This window comes from Lutjanus erythropterus, chromosome 5 (genome assembly GCF_056507025.1).
Source record: "Lutjanus erythropterus isolate fLutEry1 chromosome 5, fLutEry1.hap2, whole genome shotgun sequence".
In the NCBI taxonomy this organism is placed as follows: Eukaryota; Metazoa; Chordata; class Actinopteri; order Lutjaniformes; family Lutjanidae; genus Lutjanus; species Lutjanus erythropterus.
The window spans coordinates 22,626,967-22,646,531 of NC_139321.1; the positions used below are offsets into that span (position 1 = coordinate 22,626,967).

The 19,565-nt window shown below is 40.8% G+C and overlaps 1 protein-coding gene across 3 annotated transcripts in view; it reads left to right on the forward strand.

Annotated features, from left to right (window-relative positions):
- Nucleotides 1–12,128, forward strand: part of spock1 (SPARC (osteonectin), cwcv and kazal like domains proteoglycan 1) — a 151,502-nt gene extending 139,374 nt beyond the window's left edge. For all 3 annotated transcript variants that reach the window (XM_084719226.1, XM_084719228.1, XM_084719227.1), the window contains 5 exons: nt 4,646–4,765; nt 5,142–5,363; nt 6,754–6,816; nt 7,396–7,533; nt 10,689–12,128. In XM_084719226.1, the coding sequence (XP_084575352.1) occupies nt 4,646–4,765; nt 5,142–5,363; nt 6,754–6,816; nt 7,396–7,533; nt 10,689–10,885 (740 nt within the window). In that variant the 3' untranslated portion in view covers nt 10,886–12,128. The remainder of the gene's footprint in view (nt 1–4,645; nt 4,766–5,141; nt 5,364–6,753; nt 6,817–7,395; nt 7,534–10,688) is intronic.
- The last annotated feature ends 7,437 nt before the right edge of the window (nt 12,129–19,565 follow it).

Genomic DNA, 19,565 nt, shown 5'->3' on the forward strand with positions numbered 1-19,565 from the left:
AAGCAATATGCCACAGACTCCACTTGTGCCTGAGGAAGAATTTTAATTCGAGACAGATAATGTTTAGCTGTTGGTATTTTGCTCGCTCTTTCTCTGCTCCAGACCGTGGAAATGAAGAGCCCTCTGAAATGTTATCTGTCTGGTCCTGAAGGGTTATACCACACACACACACACACACACACAGACACACACACACACACACACACACACACACAGACCACCTTGGAATTCCAGGGGTAATGTCACACAGATAGTCAGTCCAGATAAATGTTATTTGTCCCTTCCGCAGCTCCAGACTGTTACCTGGGGCGTCCTCTGTTTTATAGCACCTGAAATAACAACACAAGCCCAAACTATAACTATAAAATATGTATGTGTGTGTCTCTGTGTGTGTATGCACATGTTTGCATGAGAGATGCAACAATTTGTCAATTAATCAATACGGTGAGTGAAAGAAAAAAATAGTTGCCAACTATTTTTCAAGCAAAAATGTCAAACATTTTCTGGTTCCAGCTTCTTAAATAGGATTTTCTACTTTGTCACTTATGACAGTCAATGAAGATACTTTGGTTTTTGGACTGTTGCTTAGACAAAAGAAGGAATTTGAAAGCATCACTTCGGGCTCTGGCAAATTACATTTTTATGCCTTTGTGCCAACGTCAGGTATTATGTTTTTGGGTTGTCCATTCATCTGTCCATCCCATTCTTGTTAATGTAATAAAAAACGCCTTGAGGGAATTTCTTCAAACTTGGCACAAATGGTCGTGTCTAGAAGGGAACTCTAGATTTGAGAAACTCTTGTTAATGCGCACTTGTCTCAGCACAGTCGCACTGGACTCAGCAATGGATATACCAGGAGACACTTGAAGACATTTATAAATGCTCTTGTCTCAACAAGTTTGAATCATGATGTGCAAACGTGAGACAACAACACTGATTTTATTGTCTTTGTCTGTGTCTGAATTACTTTAAATTACTTTACATACAAACTCTAAACACTTAACATTATCTTAGACTATACATAAAGATGGACATAAGCAATAGGCTTATAGCCACAAAATGAAAAAAAAAATATTTATAATGACAGACATCAGTGCACCCCACTGTTGTAAACTTTTTCAGGTAAATCCTGAGATGACAAATCATGCTGTTTTAGGATCCTTGGCTATTTTACAAGGTACAGGGTTCATATTGTTTTATAACACTGGGTTAATTATGAGAAATATTTCACACAAATGTCTGCAGAAATAGGATGAAATGATGAAGTGATGATATGTTGTATCCAAAAGGTCAAAGGTTAACTTCACAGTGACATAAAGTTCAGCTCTCTCAGGCCCTTTTTGCTCCTTGTTACGTGCCACAGTGTCTGTGTGGTGCTGTGCTCTCCTGTGACCAGGTTCTGCCCCTCCCCCCTTGCAGGATGCAGTGATTGGCATCAGATGCAGCTGCTCTGCAATCAGGACCTGGTGCTTAAAAGCCTGGAGAGTGCAGCCAGTCAGGGCCAGTGGGCCATTCGGCAGACTAAACTCTGCTAGTCTGTAGTCTAATCCTGCAGCAGCAGGTTAGACTACTCGTGGCGGTCGACAAGTGCTTTGCTAGTGCGCTCAGCTAGTGAAGTCACTTGTCTTTGTGTTTCCTGTGCCTTGTTACCTCCATGGTTGGCAAGGGCACTCGTTTGGGCGCCCCCATGTGCTTTGCTAGTCCCGCCAGCTCGCAAAGGCACTCGTTGTTTTCTGTCCTTGACACTTGTTGTCTTTTGTGTGTGTGTGTGTGTGTGTGCGCGTTTAATTTAGTAAGTTAAGTTAACCCTGTTAGTTTAATTAGTTAACTTAAGTTGATACACTTTATTAATAAAAGAACTTTTACATCTTTGTCTCAGTTCTCCTTCCTTCCTTTTTCTCCTGGGTAAATTTATTAAATGTTGCACCCCTCATCCCCTAGCCCGACTTGGGGGTCGTAACACTCCTCTGTAAAAAAAAAAAAAAAAAAAAAAATAGGCTCAAAGTGTAGACAACATCCTTCACTGGAATTCATACATGTATAGTGATTACTTCCAGTTTGGCAAAAAAAATACACTTAATGGCTTTTATTTAATTAATTAATTCATTCATTCATTTTCTGTAACCGCTTAATCCGTAAGGGTCGCGGGGCTGCTGGAGCCTATCCCAGCTCACATTGGGCGAGAGGCGGGGTACACCCTGGACAAGTCGCCAGTTCATCGCAGGGCTGACACATAGACAGACAACCACTCACACTCACATTCACTCAAGTTATTTAATTAATTGAAAGTCTTAATTCTTAAGTGTTCAGTTTGACTGGTTGGCAGAGGCATACCACTGTGAGGAGGTAATTCTAGTTCATGATTTTTTGACATTTCATAGACTAAACATTTTCTGTAATCAACTGATCATTGAAATAATCAGAAAATTAACCTAGAGCTACACAGATTAATCAAATGTTAAATTAATTGCCAAATATTCTTAAATGTCAATATTTTCTGGCTTCTTTATACTTTATGACGGTCAACTGAATATCTTTGGGTTGTGGACAAAACAAAACATTTGAGGACGTCATCTTGGGCTTTGGGAAACACTGATCAACATATTTCACCTTTTTACATTTTCTAACATTTTAAAGGTAAACAATCGATTAATCGAGAAAATAGTCGGCCAATTAATTGACTAATAATTGTTAGTTGGAGCCCTATTTTGCATCCCTGATAGGATACAGGACATGGTTTGGCAACAGGATGAAGAACATGAGTCGACAAAAAGTTAAACTCCTCTAATAAGAGTGATGGTAACATAACTCAGCATAGCACAGAAATACCTGCTGAACAGCTTCCACTTTCTCTGTAGTGTGTGCGTGCGTGTGTGTGTGTGTGTGTTTGACGTGCTTGTGTGTGTGGTGTGCTTGTAGCTCCTTTGATGTCATGCTACAGATGTCTTTATCCACTGACAGCAAAGTGTGATCCAGGTCTTCACGCAGAGACCAATCTGCTCTGTTCTCTCTATTAGAGTAAATACCTGTGTGTGTGTGTGTGTGTGTGTGTGTGTGTGTGCGTGTGCGCGTGTGCATGTGTGCATGTGGAAGAGAAAGACTTTGGATGAGATTATCTCTCTCTGCCTGATGTGTCTGTAGGATTCAGTGTATTTGCATGTGAGTAACAGCAGGGTTTTTCCCTCTTTTGTGATTTCTAACACTCTATCCAAGAATTAGAAGTCATTCTCAAGAAAAAAAAATCCTAAAATCCTGATTTGGATTTAGACGAAACTCTTTGAACACTCAAAACCTTTTGCATGTTTTGCAGCAAACTGCCTCAATCTGAAATAAGAGCACCACAGCAATGTTAACCTCCTTCAGCACAAAGCCGGGGTACATGGTGGAGAATGGCTCTCGTCCTTCGGGCGCATTTATCAGGCTCTCAGAAGAAACAGAATTGGAAAAAAATACGTCAATCACATGCGGGAGAGAAAGAAAAAGGGGGACGGAGATTGACAGACAGAGACGCAGAAGGAGACAGGCAGAGGCAGAGGTCTGCTTGAATTTCAGGCAGACCCTGTCAGTCCCACAGGGCTGGAGACACGAGGGATTTGATGGGCAGCGACGAAGGCTGGTTTATACTTTTAATTAGGGGTATCATTAAAGATATTGTTCAGTTTTGCTCTGTTTGGGGAGTAGCATGGAGACTAGCATCAGCTTTCTTGACAGGGTTGAATCAGTTTTCTTTTTAGTTGCGCAGAGGAGTGTGATCATGCATAAAAACACGGACACAAACACACACACACACACACCAATCTCCATCGAGGATAAAATGCAAGTGGCCTCTCACTGCAAGACACCAACTTATTTTTCCTCTGAGGGCAAGATGACATTTGGGATTTCACACAAACCTTTACCCACTGGTTGTGTGCATATTTGTTTGTTTGTGAGACTGTTGTTTCACACAGATAAAATCATCCAGGTCATACTTTATTTTGCACTGATTAGACGTTATAGTCATACTTTGTTTCAAATTAGACAAAAACTAGAAATATGTTCTTTATTAGACAGCATTAGACCCTTTTAAGACTTTATTAGACAGTATTTTTGGACACATTACAACAAATTCCCAATTGACCTCTAATAAAGTCTAATAAGGAACATACTATTTCTAGTTTTTGTCTAATTTAATGCATTGTACAGCTTGTTATGTCTTAATAGTGTACTGTAAAATAAACTGCAACAATCATTTGAGTAAGCACTAAAAGGTGAACTGATGGAGATGACAGCGGACGGGAAAACTCCGGTGTGCGCACTGTATTTGTGTGTGCATGTGTCACATTGGGTTCCTATAGTAACTGTCGAGAGATAGCAGCAGGTCAGTGTGTGTTATCACTCCGCTGTGTTTACTCAAGGAGAAGAGTTGAATGAGAAAAAGAAAAGAATGAACAGAGGAAGGAAAGTACACAGCAGAAATGAAATGAACGTTTGATAAGGAGCAAGAAAAGAATTGTTTTTCTCCTCTGATGACAGCAGTAGATTGACAGCTTCCCCTCTCCTCATTATTTTGTGTTTGTGTGTGTGTGTGTGTGTGTGTGTGTGTGTGTGTGTGTGTGTGTGTGTGTGTGTGTGTGTGTGTGTGTGTGTGTGTGTGTGTGTGTAGCCTGCACTGACACAGAGCTCCACAGCCTGGCTGCCAGACTGAAGGACTGGTTCGGAGTTCTCCACCTCGACGCCAACAGAGACCTCAAATCCTCTGACAGCTTTGACTCCGCCACTGGACGTGAGTACATCCCCCCCAACAATCTGTGTGTGTGTGTGTGTGTGTGTGCGTGTGTGTCTGTGTTTGTGTGTTGCAGCCCTTCTCTGTTTAACAGCCATGCTTTTCAGTCCTCGTGAGTGCTGGCACTGATGTTGACAGCGACCCTGCTCTGTTCTCTGTAATGTCAACATGTCTGTACACATCTCAGCTGTGCCACTGCACACACTCACACACACACACAGACAAACACACACACAAACGCACCCTGAAATCTCAGCATGCTATTTGAAACAGATAAAAATGTAAGTGACCTGGACACGTTCTGCAGTTTCAAAAATGTTCACTTCAACGATTTCTTTCAATCTATTTTCTCCCCTCTGCCTCTTTTCTCCTCCAGACTTTGACACCAGCATCTTGCCCATCTGTAAGGACTCGCTCGGCTGGATGTTCAACAAACTAGACATGAACTTTGACCTCCTGCTGGACCAATCAGAGCTGAGTGCTATCTACCTGGACAAGTACGAGCTGTGCATGAAGCCCCTGTTCAACTCCTGCGACTCCTTCAAGGACGGCAAGCTGTCTAACAACGAGTGGTGCTACTGTTTCCAGAAGCCTGAGGGTGAGGAGGGCGAGAGGGCTGAATCAGAAACTGATTGCCAGAAATCAAAAGGACAAAGGCAGAGAGGAAGGGAAGAGTTTAAGTGGTACTAAATGTGATGACTGTCTTGCACAGTATGTCAATTACCACAGAATGATAATGTAACTTGTAAAAACTGCACCTCAAGCAAGTATTCAGTCAGTAATGAAGTGACTAGAAACCAATGGATATGTGAAAAGCCGCTCAGTCTTCTGGATTTTTTTTCCTACAACTTATATTTTATTTTCATAGTTTTCACAGTGTTCATTGCCAGTATTCCTATCTGTATTTTATGATGACATTTAGCAAACTTAATTTCTGAGCTCTGACGATCGGATGACCTCTCTCTAGCACAGCATGGTGGGAGGACAAGCAGTAAAACAATCAGAGACACTGTAAACAAAACCACCAATTTTACTTTTTCTTGTTTAGCCTTTTATTTAACCAGGAGAGTCCGAATGAAATTAAGAATCTCTTTTTCAAAGGAGGCCTGGCCAAGACGGTCAGCAGCAAAAACACAAATTTAAAGACAGAAACACAAAGGGAGACAAAATACAAATAACAAGCATTGAAATTCACATGAAAAAGAGACACCTCAAGAAGTCACTTGCATATCCATGTAAGCTAAAAAGTTTGACTTCCAAAGGAATTCAGTTTCTGTCTGGGCATTTGGGACACAGAGCATATAGAAATCCTGACAATGCAAAGAATAATTTTGCATGATCAAGACACATAGGTAGTGTGGGTGCACACCAAGTGTTGACCTGTCATACATGTTTTTATTGTACTGCATAGGATCCAGTTTATCTATGCATTATGTTCCTTCCCCTTTTTGGCTTTAAAGGTCTTGTACCAACCAATCAAACTTTATTTAAACTTTTTGTTTATTAGTATAGCACCTTTCGTACGGGTTAGTGCAAGTCTACAGATGACTGACAAGCTAATAATAATAATATATCTCAGATGTAGAAACAAAATGAGACCAATGCACCAGAGAAATAAAGTTGATGAAAATCAGGTTGTGAACTACAGGGGAGACAGGGGAGCTTGGCTTCTCTAAATAAGAAATGAGCTCCCCTGAAAATATGATTGTGATGTGTGAAATATTTGGGGTCTCTAAAATATTCACAGTATTTCATAAAAAGTTCATAAAAAGTTGGAGTAACTATAGAGGAGATGATAAGACAGAGAAAGAGCTCCTTCAGTTAAATTACATTGCATTGGTGGAATATATATATATGTGTGTGTGTGTGTATATATATATATATATATATATATATATATATATATATATATATACATATATTTACTGCAAAATCCTGCATCGTTTGCCTTTAAACTACTTTGTTTGTTGGTTGGTCTCTGGTTGTAGGTCTGCCTTGCCAAACTGAGAAGAGCAGGATCCAGAACCAGAGTCGAAGGAAGAGCCTTATAGGTCAGTATGGATGATTGACAGCTGTCAGTCACTGACTCCTGTCCAAGAAACCACCATTGCCAACTTTAATTCAAACAAACACTAACACTTGCATGAAAAAAAGTACATCTTTTCATTTGTTTCAAGCTGACAAAAGAACCCGTAGTATTTAACAAACGGTACACACACACACACACTATAAAGCACATCCTGTGCCCACCGGCCGGATCATTCAGTGCTCCAGCTCACAACAAAACAGCATGAAAAATGAGCATGGACTGGGTCAAATGAAGGTAACAGAACCAGGTGTGTACATTGTGTGTGTTTCTCTGTGTGTGTTATTGAAAGTGGCTGACTCCCTTTAAGCAGGATGTATGGTTGTTGTCCTGCAACCTTCACAGCAGTAATTGATTGTTGATCTCCCCGTGTGAATACACAAGAACTTCAGTCACAACTACAGGACACAAAAGCTCTGCTGCCGAGGAGGCATCAGATTTTGTTAATCTAACGTTCTCAGCCCTCTCCGTCCCTTTCATATCGATGTTTACTTACCTTGTCTTTCATCCTCCACCCTGTCCACCCTCTTCTTTTCATCTTTAGGCTCTTACATCCCTCGTTGTACTGAGGAGGGCTACTTCAAACCAACCCAGTGTCACGGCAGCACCGGTCAGTGCTGGTGTGTGGACAAATATGGCAACGAGATCGCTGGCTCTAGAAAACAAGGCAACCCTAACTGCGGTAAGACCACGACACACACCAACACATCAACACCAAGCTAAACAAGGGTTTTGGTTGTGTTGTGTTCACTGTTATTGGCTTCCATTTGTTTAGCCATCTTTCAGAGTTAGCGCTTTGATCCAGGTGGACTGCTGGAAGTCTGTCTTCTCCCTCCCTTTGTAATCTGCTGCTGCTTAAAAACATAACGTGCCGATAGAACTCTGTTCTGTGTCTTTGCTCGGTATCTCTCTGTGTCTCTCTTTATCTTTACTGGTATCTAAACATCAGTGATCATTTAGGAAATAGATAACATTAAGCGTGTCTCTGGAGCTTGTCTGGCTGGTTTACTATCCGTCATATGTCTGATTCTATCAGCCTCTGATATTCCGCTCATGTACTTTTGATAAAACTCTAGTGCCTTGCAAGTCAAGTAGGAGAATCCATCACACTTATCAGCAGAGCGCCGTGTCAAAAGATTTGTTATGAACATGAATTTGCAGCAGTAACTGAGTTGAGCTCCTATCACACATGCACTGCAGCTCTGTAGCTACTCATCTACACGTTACTCAGAGAAGCTCTGTGTGTGTGAACACAAATGTCCAAATCATTTGCACCGGACAGTGAGCACATTTAACCCTCCTAGCTCGCTAGTCTGAAGTTTGTGTGAGCATGTGTGAGTAGAGCAAGTCATTGTCCAGAGGATAACATTGCACATTGTGTAGCTGCTTCATACTCATTTCTGCGCCATGTTTTAATGCCTTTCTTTGTCATCTATGAGGAGTTATAAACTGACTGGAGTCACGCTGCCCTCCATTTCTATCACCTTTCCTTTTTAATGTTCAACATTTTTTTTTAGTTTAAAAGATAATCATTTTAAAAGGAACATTCACCAACATTCCAACATTCATCAGTCAAAAGGCAAATTTTGTGAAAGTAATGAAGTACTTACTGACAGCTCACCAGAAACATTTTTATAATACAAAAACAAGGGAACATTTTTATAATACTTCTTGTGTCAAAATAATCCAAAAAGCAAAATCTTAAAGTGGAAAGTGGCTCCAGAGTTCAGTGAGCCTTGGTCTGGTGACCGTGTCGCTGTCAGTAACAGTTTGTTGTATCATGATGCCATGCCTGGTTTTTCCACAGTTTTGTGCACACAATGCTGATTATGAACCGGAGAGTTCAGACTGAATGTGATGACACTGTCTTTTCATTTAGTCCAGACCTCTTGTGCTCTGTAGCAGAACATTAAGAGGTGTTGCTGTGTTCCCTCTTCTTCGCAAAAGATCATTTTTGTTGTTACATAACAACTCCATGAAACAACAGCTCTCACAATGAATTTACCAACAGATGTAATCCACTGGATGTATCAAAAACTCTTGTTTTTTAATTATTGTAATTTCTGCGCATTCATTATCAGTTAGATTTTTATATTTAATTAACTTTTCTCCACTTTCATCACAGATAGATCTGTGGTTTGTAGTCATTTTGAGAAACAGTTTGTATTGATAGCAACTCAAAAACATTCATTATGGGTAAGACGTCCTCCTCCTGTACGTTCTGCCTGGCCACCCCTTGCCTAAACCAAGAGTATTTCAAATATGTGAGAAGATGTCTGACCTGGACAATCTTCTGTTGTGTGCTACATGTGTGAAAGGGCAACTCCATACAATGTCTTGATCTGATTCTCAGGACATTGTTCAGAGTTACATATTTGAAAACAGCTTTGCATGTTTTAAACGAGAATAAACAGCTGGTTGATGTTGGCATTGAAGGTGATGCATTTAGACAAAGAATATATATAATTAGGTGCTTTGATATGTGAAAGTCATAGTTAACAAGCCAGCGGTGGAACTTCAAAGAGAATGGTCAAAAAGCCAATAGTAGCACTTTGGTGCAAATCAATGGCCGTGGGATTTCACTGTGGAAAAAAAGAACAATAATTAGCAAGAAAGAATCCAGGCAGACATACTGATTACCAATCAAACAGCCAACTCAGTCACAGATTACAGCTCACTCGAATGCCAGTCTAGTCCAAAGCCAGTAATTGCAGCTTCCAATATTGATGAGGTATCTCTCTGGTCACCACACACACACACACACACACACACACACTGACAGCAGCAGTCCTTTGTCTCCAGTCTAACAAGCTCATCTAACTCTGGCTGAGTGGCCTCAGGCTGCAGCAGCCTGGAGTTCTCCCATTCTGCCTTACACAGAACAAACAGGTAGCAATGCAGCTCTCCGCTCAATAGTCTAAACACAAGGACACCAAACAGATTTTAACACTGTAAGCACCACTCAACCAGAGTGCACTTGTACCCAGGTCTAAATAAGCTGTTTTGAACTGAACTCAGGAGGATTTTAAGGTCCCAGTTTCACAAAATGCTGGAGGCAGCAACAGAGATAATGACTCCTGTTCACACTGTAGATACACAAGATTCAGCATAAGTGCCAGAAAATATTTATTTAACTTGAAAATGTTTGCCGATATAATCTGATGTAACTGAACTCAGCCAGACACCACTGAAGCTAGAAAGTTATGAAACCCCTTGACTCTGCTTTGTGCTGTATTGAGAGGAGGAATGATAGATGGGAGGTTTGTGACGTCTTCTTAATCTTCTTTTGTTCTGCCATTTATTGCCTGAATAGGAACATATATGCACAGTGTTGCAAGGAGCTAAATGCTAGCACATCTAGATTTAGCATGCTAACAACAGCTGATTAGAACTTAAGCCTTGGTCAGACTACATGACTTTCAAAGTCATTGGATAGCTTTACTGATCACAACTTACAGCATTCTATCTTATAGTCCTTAATCTTGAGGTCTTTGTGGTGTGCAAACTACAAGACTGATCAGCAACATGGGGTCATACATTACAATGGCTTTCACCAGGAGAGATCTCTGGCGAGTCTCTCTAGTCTTCAAACTACGTTTTGTCACAAAAGCAGAAGTGACGTTATATTGTTGATATTGGAGCACCAGTATGCAGCATGTTCCTGCTGTAGCTGCTGGAGGTGGAGCTAGTTTGTCCCACCTTAAACCTACTTTTTGCAGTTTTTTTCTAGCCTGTATTTAGGATTTTCCGGCTGCTGCCCTGCTCCTCTCTGTCTGTCTTAGACTTTGAAAACCCCTGTCCTAATCTGTCTGTTTGTGTTCCTGTATCCACCTACAGATGAGGACCAGGAGACATCGGGGGATTTTGGTAGCGGCGGTGCAGTCATTCTGCTCGATGACCAGGAGGAGGAACCATCACAGAGCGTGCGAAGCCGGCAGAAGAAGAGAAGGGGCCGGATTCACCCCAGAGGAGCCATTGAGGATGACGAGGACGAGGGCGATGATAAGGATGACGAGATCGGCTACGTTTGGTAGCTCCGCTCCATTTGAATCTGCCATCAGCCGACCAGGAAACTCCGTTAACTCAGCACAGATCTGAAGCCATTCCAATGTCTCCTCCTCCTCCAGTTACCTTGGCAGCAGTCCGTCTTTTGGCTCCTGAACTTGCTCTTGTAATCCCTGTCCTTTACTCACATCTCTCTCTTCAGTGACCCTCATCCGACCTCTTCCTTTTCAAGTGTTTCGCTCTTTCCTCAGACAGAAACCAGAGAGCCTATTAGATTTCAACAACAACTGTCAAAACCCTGTCAGAATTCTGCTCAAGCTGTCCACTTCCTGCTTCTACTTTCCCCCAAAACCTGTGATCTTTAACCTCCTCTAACGCGGACTCACTTCTCTATTTTCTGCATTACTCCCTCTATCTCCTACTCTGTCTCTTTCTCCTATCTCTGTGTGTTCATGTCAGAGCCTCTGGTCAGTCTGTGAGCCCAGATACATTTAGCTGATGTACTGGATGTAAATATGTTTCCTCCAGGAAGGCCAGATTGTGGATTACCTTCCCTGTACTTCCATCAGCGGTTCATTCTCATGTTCTGTGTTCCACCGTCGGGCTCCTTCCAATGTTCAAAGATGTTTCCACAATGCGTTCCCAAGGCTCTGAGATGCTCCCTCTCTCTCTGCTACTTCATGGAGGATTGTAAATTATTTAATCGTTAATCTTGAATGTCCCAGAAAGCCCAGGAAACAATGAGATTAATGATGTATTGTCGTTGTTGTTGCATGTTTCTCATCGTGTTTCTGTAAAAGAGAGATTTACCTGGCCAGGTCTAGCTCTATGCATCTCAAACAGAAAGTGATGCCTATTTGGCTGCTACAATACTTTGTTGCTATGTTGATGCTGTCTAGTGTCTTTTTGGTTCTTCTCCCAATCTCAGGAGGTGTAGGAAGTTGCATTGCAGAGCGAAAGCGGTGTAGAAAAGCGAACTGCAATGCCTACAGTCCAGATCTGCAGCGTCTCAGCCACCTATGCTTTTACTAATTGGTCAGTAGGGCCGCTGAGGCTGTGTGACTGTGCAAGGACACTAGAGGAAGAAGCTGCTCCTGAGCTGGGAGGACACACGAAGTCGGGCGAGCAGAGAAGAGGCTCTGTTCCGCCTCCCAACATTGGATATGTTCAGTGATTTAAAATTGAAATCTTCACCATGTCAACTAAGTGAACTTTTATTTGTAACTTTGAAAGTTTAAGTAAAGTGGCACTTTGGGTGTCTTTTGAACCTTACAGGTCTGTGTCCATGTGTCTGTGTTTCTCCTGACGTACCATTGGTCGCACTTTATTTTACAGTACACTAAAAAGACGTAACAAGCTGAAATTTGTATCAAATTAGACAAAAGCTAGAAATAATATGTTTTTAATTGTCAGTAAACGAGCACAGCCATATCCCAGTTAGACACCATACACCTAACAACACACTAATAAGGTGTTGTAAGCCACTTTGTAAATTAGACAAAAACTAGAAGTAATATCTTCTTTATTAGGAGGGTAATTAAGGACACATTACAACAGAACTGCACTGTAAACTAAAGTGAAATCACAAATCTGCTACTTGCGACACGCCTTCCGTGTTTGGTCCCATACAGTTGGCAGAGCAGCCAAAAATGATGTAGATGTGTTATTTCACTTTAGTGTACAGTCCGGTTCTGTTGTATTGTGTCCCTAATTACCATCTAATAAAGTCTAATAAGGGTTTGATAGGTATTGGGTAAGTCTCTAATACTGTCTAATGAAGAAATCATAAAGATGATAATTGTCTAATTTGATCCAAAGTAAGGCATGTTATGTCTTATTATTGCACTGTAATATAAATTGCGACCGTACCATTTTAAGCACGAGCCTCACATTTCATCCTATTTCACCAAATCATGATGAAATAAAAACACATCCCTTTCCTCACTGTGAAACCACAAACACATTGATATGAGTTTCTCATGCTTTTTGGTTTTTATTGTTTCTGAAGCTCAGATTTCTCTGCAATAGAACAATCAAAGCCCTCCATCAATTCTGACCTTTTCCAACCTTGAGAAAGCAGCCTCCCCTGTTAGAAGCAGACATAAATGGTAGCGGCAGAAAATACTCTTATCGCTTGCCTCTGAGAGAGGAGAATCACAAAGCCGGCAGTGCCCAAAAGAACATAAAAGCTTAATGAGTGTTTTTGTAATATCACTGGCTAATGGGACAGCTGACCCCACTGGCTTGAAACAGCCCGCTCAGCACTTTGAAAACACATTGTACCAACAATTGGGGGCTAAAAGGACAACCGAATCTTCTGGCTTGAAACAGCGTATTCAGCAGTTCACAACACACTCTGTCAAATACAATAGACAATGGGCTTAACTATGTGCATCAAATTATGCCAGAAGCTGTGGAGGGTGTATAATCACCCAATTCTGGGACTCTAGCTAGTGCAGTATCTTCTGTCACCAGACTACATGACAAAATCTGTAATGTTTCATCTGTTTGTCTGTCATCACATGCAGTGACTGACGCTCTTTTTCCTGCAGTGTACCCACCTTATTTGTGACCTTACATGAATTGTGGGCCCCAATCGCTGACGCCGCTCCTACAAGCAGTATGTGACAGGCGTCTTTTTCCTTTCTTTTTTGGAAAATAAATGATGTGGAAACAGCCTATCACACCTTAAAGGAAAAGTTTGACATTTTAGGAAATACGCTTACAGTGTTATCTTTGCTATCACGAGTTAGATGCAAAGATTGATAACACGCTCATGTCTGCTCTGTGGACCAGACGTCCTGGTTTGTCTGTGACTGTCTCGGTTTGAAGATGAGAGTCCAGACAAATATCAACACTAAATTGTCCCAGTTTCCACCACAAAAAAATAACCATCTTATATTCTTTTTCAGTGCTTACATAGACATTTATTATGCTCAGTCCAACTTATTATAACTTAACCCAATAAAAAAATATAAGCAATGCACCACACATCTGAATATGACACTGTTATGTCATGGCTGTTGCTAGCCAATGAGTCATACAAGCGTCATAGGCTGTAATGCTTGCAGCTCTTTCTGATGGAACCTGTAAGTATGCCAAAGAGAAAGTCTGTATTTTCTAAAGAGCTCCAGGAGGCTTAATTCTTCCTTCATAAAGTACCCAGCAATGAAAATGTTTCGTTCATGATGTCCATGGAATTGAAAGTGGCGCTCGGTAGGTGTGAAATAATCATGCCCTGCACATACACCTTACACCTTAGGTAAATATGAAGCCACCATAGAGTGACCAGATCTGTCAGGTCATCAAGAATGTCCCTGTTTTTAACTGTGTGTTAAAGAAGACTGGATAAGAAGAAGCATGAGGGAGATATAAGAGGAAAGGTAAAGACACGATTACAGAACCTGATGATTTATTATTCCAAACAGGGTTTTTCAGATGAAATAGAAAATTGAGGCAACCCAAGGGAATCTGCTAAGCAAAATATTTTAGTTAACTTTGTAATATTTTTAGTATGGAGTACTGTAAACTATGATTTTCTGACACAGTTTACAAAGTTACTTAGAACATAATTTTAACCTTCACCATAATTTATTACAGTACAACAGTTACCATCACCAAAAAACATGAAAGTGAAATTGCTCCCCTTTTTTTATTACATATATAATAACAGTGGATATTTTATAATATGTTGACTGCCAAACTGATTTTCATTTCTAACTTAGCTTAGCTTAGCACAGATGGGAAACTAGCTTAGCTCTGTCCAACAGTAACAGAATCAACCTACCAGAATCACTAAAGCCCATGAATTAACACATTTTATCTCATCTGTTCAGCCAGTCTAGCTGTTTCTCCTGTTTCCAGTCATTGTGTTGGCTGGTGGCTTCATATTTGCTGTATAGATATGAGACTGGTGTCAGTTTTCTCATCTAACTTTCTGCAAGGCAGCATTTTCCAAAATCTCAAACTTATTCTTGAAAAGGGAAAATGTGATCAGACCTATGTTCTTTCAACTACGAATGGAAGGGTGACCTGAGGAAGTGGCCTCGGACAGATGTGACAAACGAAGTCAGCTTAATTAATGTGGTGATGAGGGACTTTTAGGCACTGGCTTGGCTCTATGTATTTGAGATACACATGGTTTTATTTCATCTCCCTCAATAAAACTTTAAGCTGTAGTACTATAGTCTACTGATAAGTCTTATACCTTTTCAGATTGACTTCATTTCACTTCACTGCAGACACAGAAACAATGCAGTCGCTAAATTCCACTTCTTGGCATCATTCTTCCATCCATCATTTGTAGAAGGGATGACAGTTTGTGTTCCCATATCACTGATTTCCCTAATTATTACAGTTCCGAGAAAGAAATAAGAAACAATGCGGTAGATATATTAAAATAATAACAATAGTATTTTTATGGCAGTTTATTTTTCTTTTTAACTTGAAACTTCAGCCATCACAAGACACATCTATCACAAACCAGCACTCTCACATTCACACTCATTATTGTTTCTATTTCCCTCCGCTCTCCAGCTCACTCTCCTGGAGTGACTTCCATCTTCATCTCAGTACGGGAGAAGCGTGGCTGTGTTTTGTCCTCAGGGCACTCTGTTTCATTTCTCCATTGGCTGCTTTTTTATTATCCACAGATGGCTTCCCTGTCAGGTGGCCCCTCCCATCGGCCCGGGGTCTCCATGGAGACTGGTGATTGGCTCAGAGTGGGGGATTTACACGCTAGTCGGTCTTTTTGTCGAACAAAAGGGAACGGCTTGACGGTATTTTTGTAATTTACTGTGAGATGTTGTTGCTTGGTATTAGTTGGTGGCGGGGTCCATCACACAGTCCATCAAAGTGAATTCACATCACATAGTGCTTCTCCAGGATGCACCGAATGATTTCACATCTCCTCTCTTCATCAAAGTCATGTCTGAGGTTGTTTCTGGTTTCCTTACTGAACAGTCCACTGATCAGTCATGTAATTTATGTTTCTCTTGTAAGTTTGTGAATGCATTAAAAGAAAATATCAGTATATATAATCCTCTTTCTATAATATATTCTATAATCATTGTTATACAAAAGAATATTGGTAATGTTTTTGTACACTTGGGATAGTGATAGGTCACATATGAGGAAACCAGACACAATCTTAAAACTGCAATAACTGATTTTTGACCACTCAGAGGGAGCAGCAATGAGCTGAAAACTACATCGACATATCATCACCTTTTTAGTTTATATGCTGATTATGTTTGCAAACGGTTGCTTATTTGCACATCTAGCAGACACACAGCGACATTATCATTCATTTCGAGTCCTGTCTCCGGCCACCTGATGAGTCTCAGTCCAATATTCACACTCCTTTTAACTCTGTTTTTGATATCCACCAATATCTGAGAGAAATGTTTGGCTGTGTAGTTTTTTTTTTATTCTGTAGTAGAGGGGATGGCCCAGTCAGAGCACCCTAGTGATGAGAACACTTGTTCCTCTAGGTAACTTGGTCCGTCTTGTTCATCCACCAAAAATGAACCAGCTCATGAATGATTCTTCTGTTTCTCTCCAGTAGCTGTATAATTTAGAGAAAGTTATAAATCCAAGATGAAACTGGCAAAAGGGAGAAACTGAGAGAAAAAAGCCACAATATCAAATTTGTTTTCACCACCACGGAAAGTGCCGTGGCTTCATCGATACACTACAAAGTTAGGCTTCCAGTAGTTCAGAGCCATGATCAGGGCCATAGATTCTAACATGCAAAAACGTCAGTTCAGTTAAGGCTCATGAGTCAGGCAGACTGCCCCTGAACTATCTCTGCTACTAGGAGATATAAAGAGAAAGAGGAGAAATAGCAGATTAACAAGGGGGTCATTTTGCTAACCAAATAAATGGCAGTAAATCACCTACTGGTTATTTAGCTGGTAAATTCTCCATTATGTTCGCCAGATAATTACTAACTTTATCTGACTTTCATTTGGTTAGGGAAGCACACAGTCAGTTTGTAGAGCTTTTTCACTGTGGCTGAAAATTACGCTGATGAGAGCAGTGAGAGTGAAGCAAACGGTAAAGTTGCGTGCCGTAAAACCAAAACAGTCAACTGAAAGATACTGAAATGCAGAGAGACTAATCAGCATACAGTAAACAGTTGAGCGAGGATGACTCCTCTGTGGCCTGCTGCTGCAGACAGGTTGAGAAGCTAAATATGATAAATCCATTTTTTTAATACCAAAAGTTTGGAAAAAGTAACTGGTTTCTCCTCCCACCAGTACACATCAGAGCAGAACCAGAATCCAGCATGACTCGGAAAATACACCCAAATTATTTTGCTCAAGTTCAATATTTTCAACTTGTGCAAACTTGTGTCCTCACATTAACTTTGTATGTAATTTACTGATGCGAAAAATTCACTTTGCTTTCTACTTCAACACACAATACCTGTAGGTTTGTTGAGTCACTTGATCTATTATTAATAGAATATTACTGATTATAGTTTAGACCACTTCAATAAAAAAAAGACCAACCTGCAAATGGAGTCTGCTCACAGCTTCATTTTGCATACCTTCCATGTAACTGGGCCATGAACCAAGATTGCCACTTTAGCAGGTGAACAGTCCAAGTGGCTCTCCAAAGTCCTCAGGGTCTAGATTGCTGCTGGCTCTTCCATGTAGTTTTCATTCAAGCTGTGTGATCAAGGACCGATTTAGACCCACGACCACAGGAGAGTACAATTAACTACCTGACAGAATGGAAATCCAGCAGTGCTCCAGAGCCCAAGGACCAGATTTGAGGATCACTGGTCTAAAGCCTGTCTATGTAATTGGCAGAGACATTGTAATAAGCAGGGATCATCTCTCCCTAATCTGTCACAGCCCACCACTTCCACTCACACTCTCTTTCATGCTTGGCTGCTGCTGCACCAGCTAGCTCGTGGAGCGTCTGAACGGATCAGACCCCCTCATGCCCCCCGGTGGAGGTTTCTTGGATCATTCGCTTCGATGTGGTAACCAATGACGCTATTCCAAATGTGCAAATGTAGAGGGAGATTATACCGTTCTCGTTAATACTCTGCCAGTGAGGTCCCTCTGATAGCACTAAATTGCTGGGTGTAGCCCTCAGCTAAATAAATTAAACAAGAAACAACTCATAAGCGGTTCCAGTGGCTTCACTCCTGGCAACAGTGATAAATTAAATTGGAACTTTCAGGTGTGCAGTCAGGCGAGACTGAACCACATTAAAAGGAGTGTCACATTACTCTCACACCAATAAATGTATTTACCTATTTGGGTTTTCTAATTCATTTTTCCCTTATCTGATTTCTGCTGCTGTATATTTCAAAGCCAACTCCACCTTGTCCACCAGGAGCTATAATGCTGTTGTCTCTGTGTTTCCTCCTGCAACAAATCCATCATTTTTCATGCAACACAAATGTGACTTGAATTTCTAAACACAGTGTGTGACACCAGTGCCCTCTGGTGGTCTTATCCTGGCTTTGAGTAGAGGACCAGTTCACGTTACAGCTGGTTTCGTGTTGTTTTGAGGGAGTAATACTGCTCCGAGGGGTGACCTGGTGTTGACTATACAGTTACAATGCCCTTTTTGTGAGTCTATCTATTGACTCATTCTCTCTCTTTCTCTCCCCTTATGTCCTGTCGGCCTGCTAGTTGCAGGCTACAAATTGCATGAAACATAATTTTCAGCAAACTTAGTTACACAAAAAAGATTACATCAGGTGAGACAGATAATGGTAACTTATGCATCTTTTTTATCTTCTTTCATATCATTTTCTTGCTGGATAATATCAACTTGGACCTGTTGTGTGCTTTTTCCTCTAACAGTGGCTCTCTACTTTGTTTCATATAGGCTGTCTTGGAAAATATGAGCAGAGCTATTGCTGCATAAATGCATATTGATATGCTGGAGGAAAAAACACGAGCTACTGGCTACTGAAAAGAAACCATTTCACACTGTCCATTCTGTGAGTTAATTTGTCCTTTGATTCAAGGAAAATAAATAAATAAAGGCAGGTCATTGCTGCCACCTTCTGACATTAGTGTGAAATAGTATAACTAAGCTAACAGTAATGATAGTCACCTGGAAATTGCGATGTAAACAAACTTTGTCTCACTCACATTTGTTTGTTGGCAGCATTACAAACCTTGCATGAAGTCTATGATGGTAATTTCATCTGAAAACATCCAAAAGGCCATCATCTCTTTTATTAACGCCTTGTCCCAGTGAAATCAATAAGTTAAAATCAGTTGAAATATTTGGAATGTGAAATGTTTAACATCATCATCTGACACGTTATCAGCATTTCGATTGGCTGTTGCGTGAAACTAGTTACACAAGGTTGAGAGTTTTGCAACTGTTGCTGCTTCAGACATATTTCAAGTGTGTTGCTTGAAGGGCTTTACAGTGTGCAACTGTACTGCAACTAACTTTTCATCTGTGTTTAAACCAATTTAAGTTGCATGGATGTTTCACAGTGTAAAGCCAGCCAAAAACTTCAAGTTTTAGACCCTGCTAACAAAAGTAATTAGCCCAATTCCATCACATGGCAATTCAGAAAGGGTGGCAAACAGTAAAAGTGCATTAATAGCCACCTATTACTGCTGTGTCCTACGTAGAACAGTTCTGACTATTCCAATATTAGAGATTTGGCCATTATTTGGACCCTGTATGACATTTGTCTCTGGCCCTCATCAGCCCGATTGA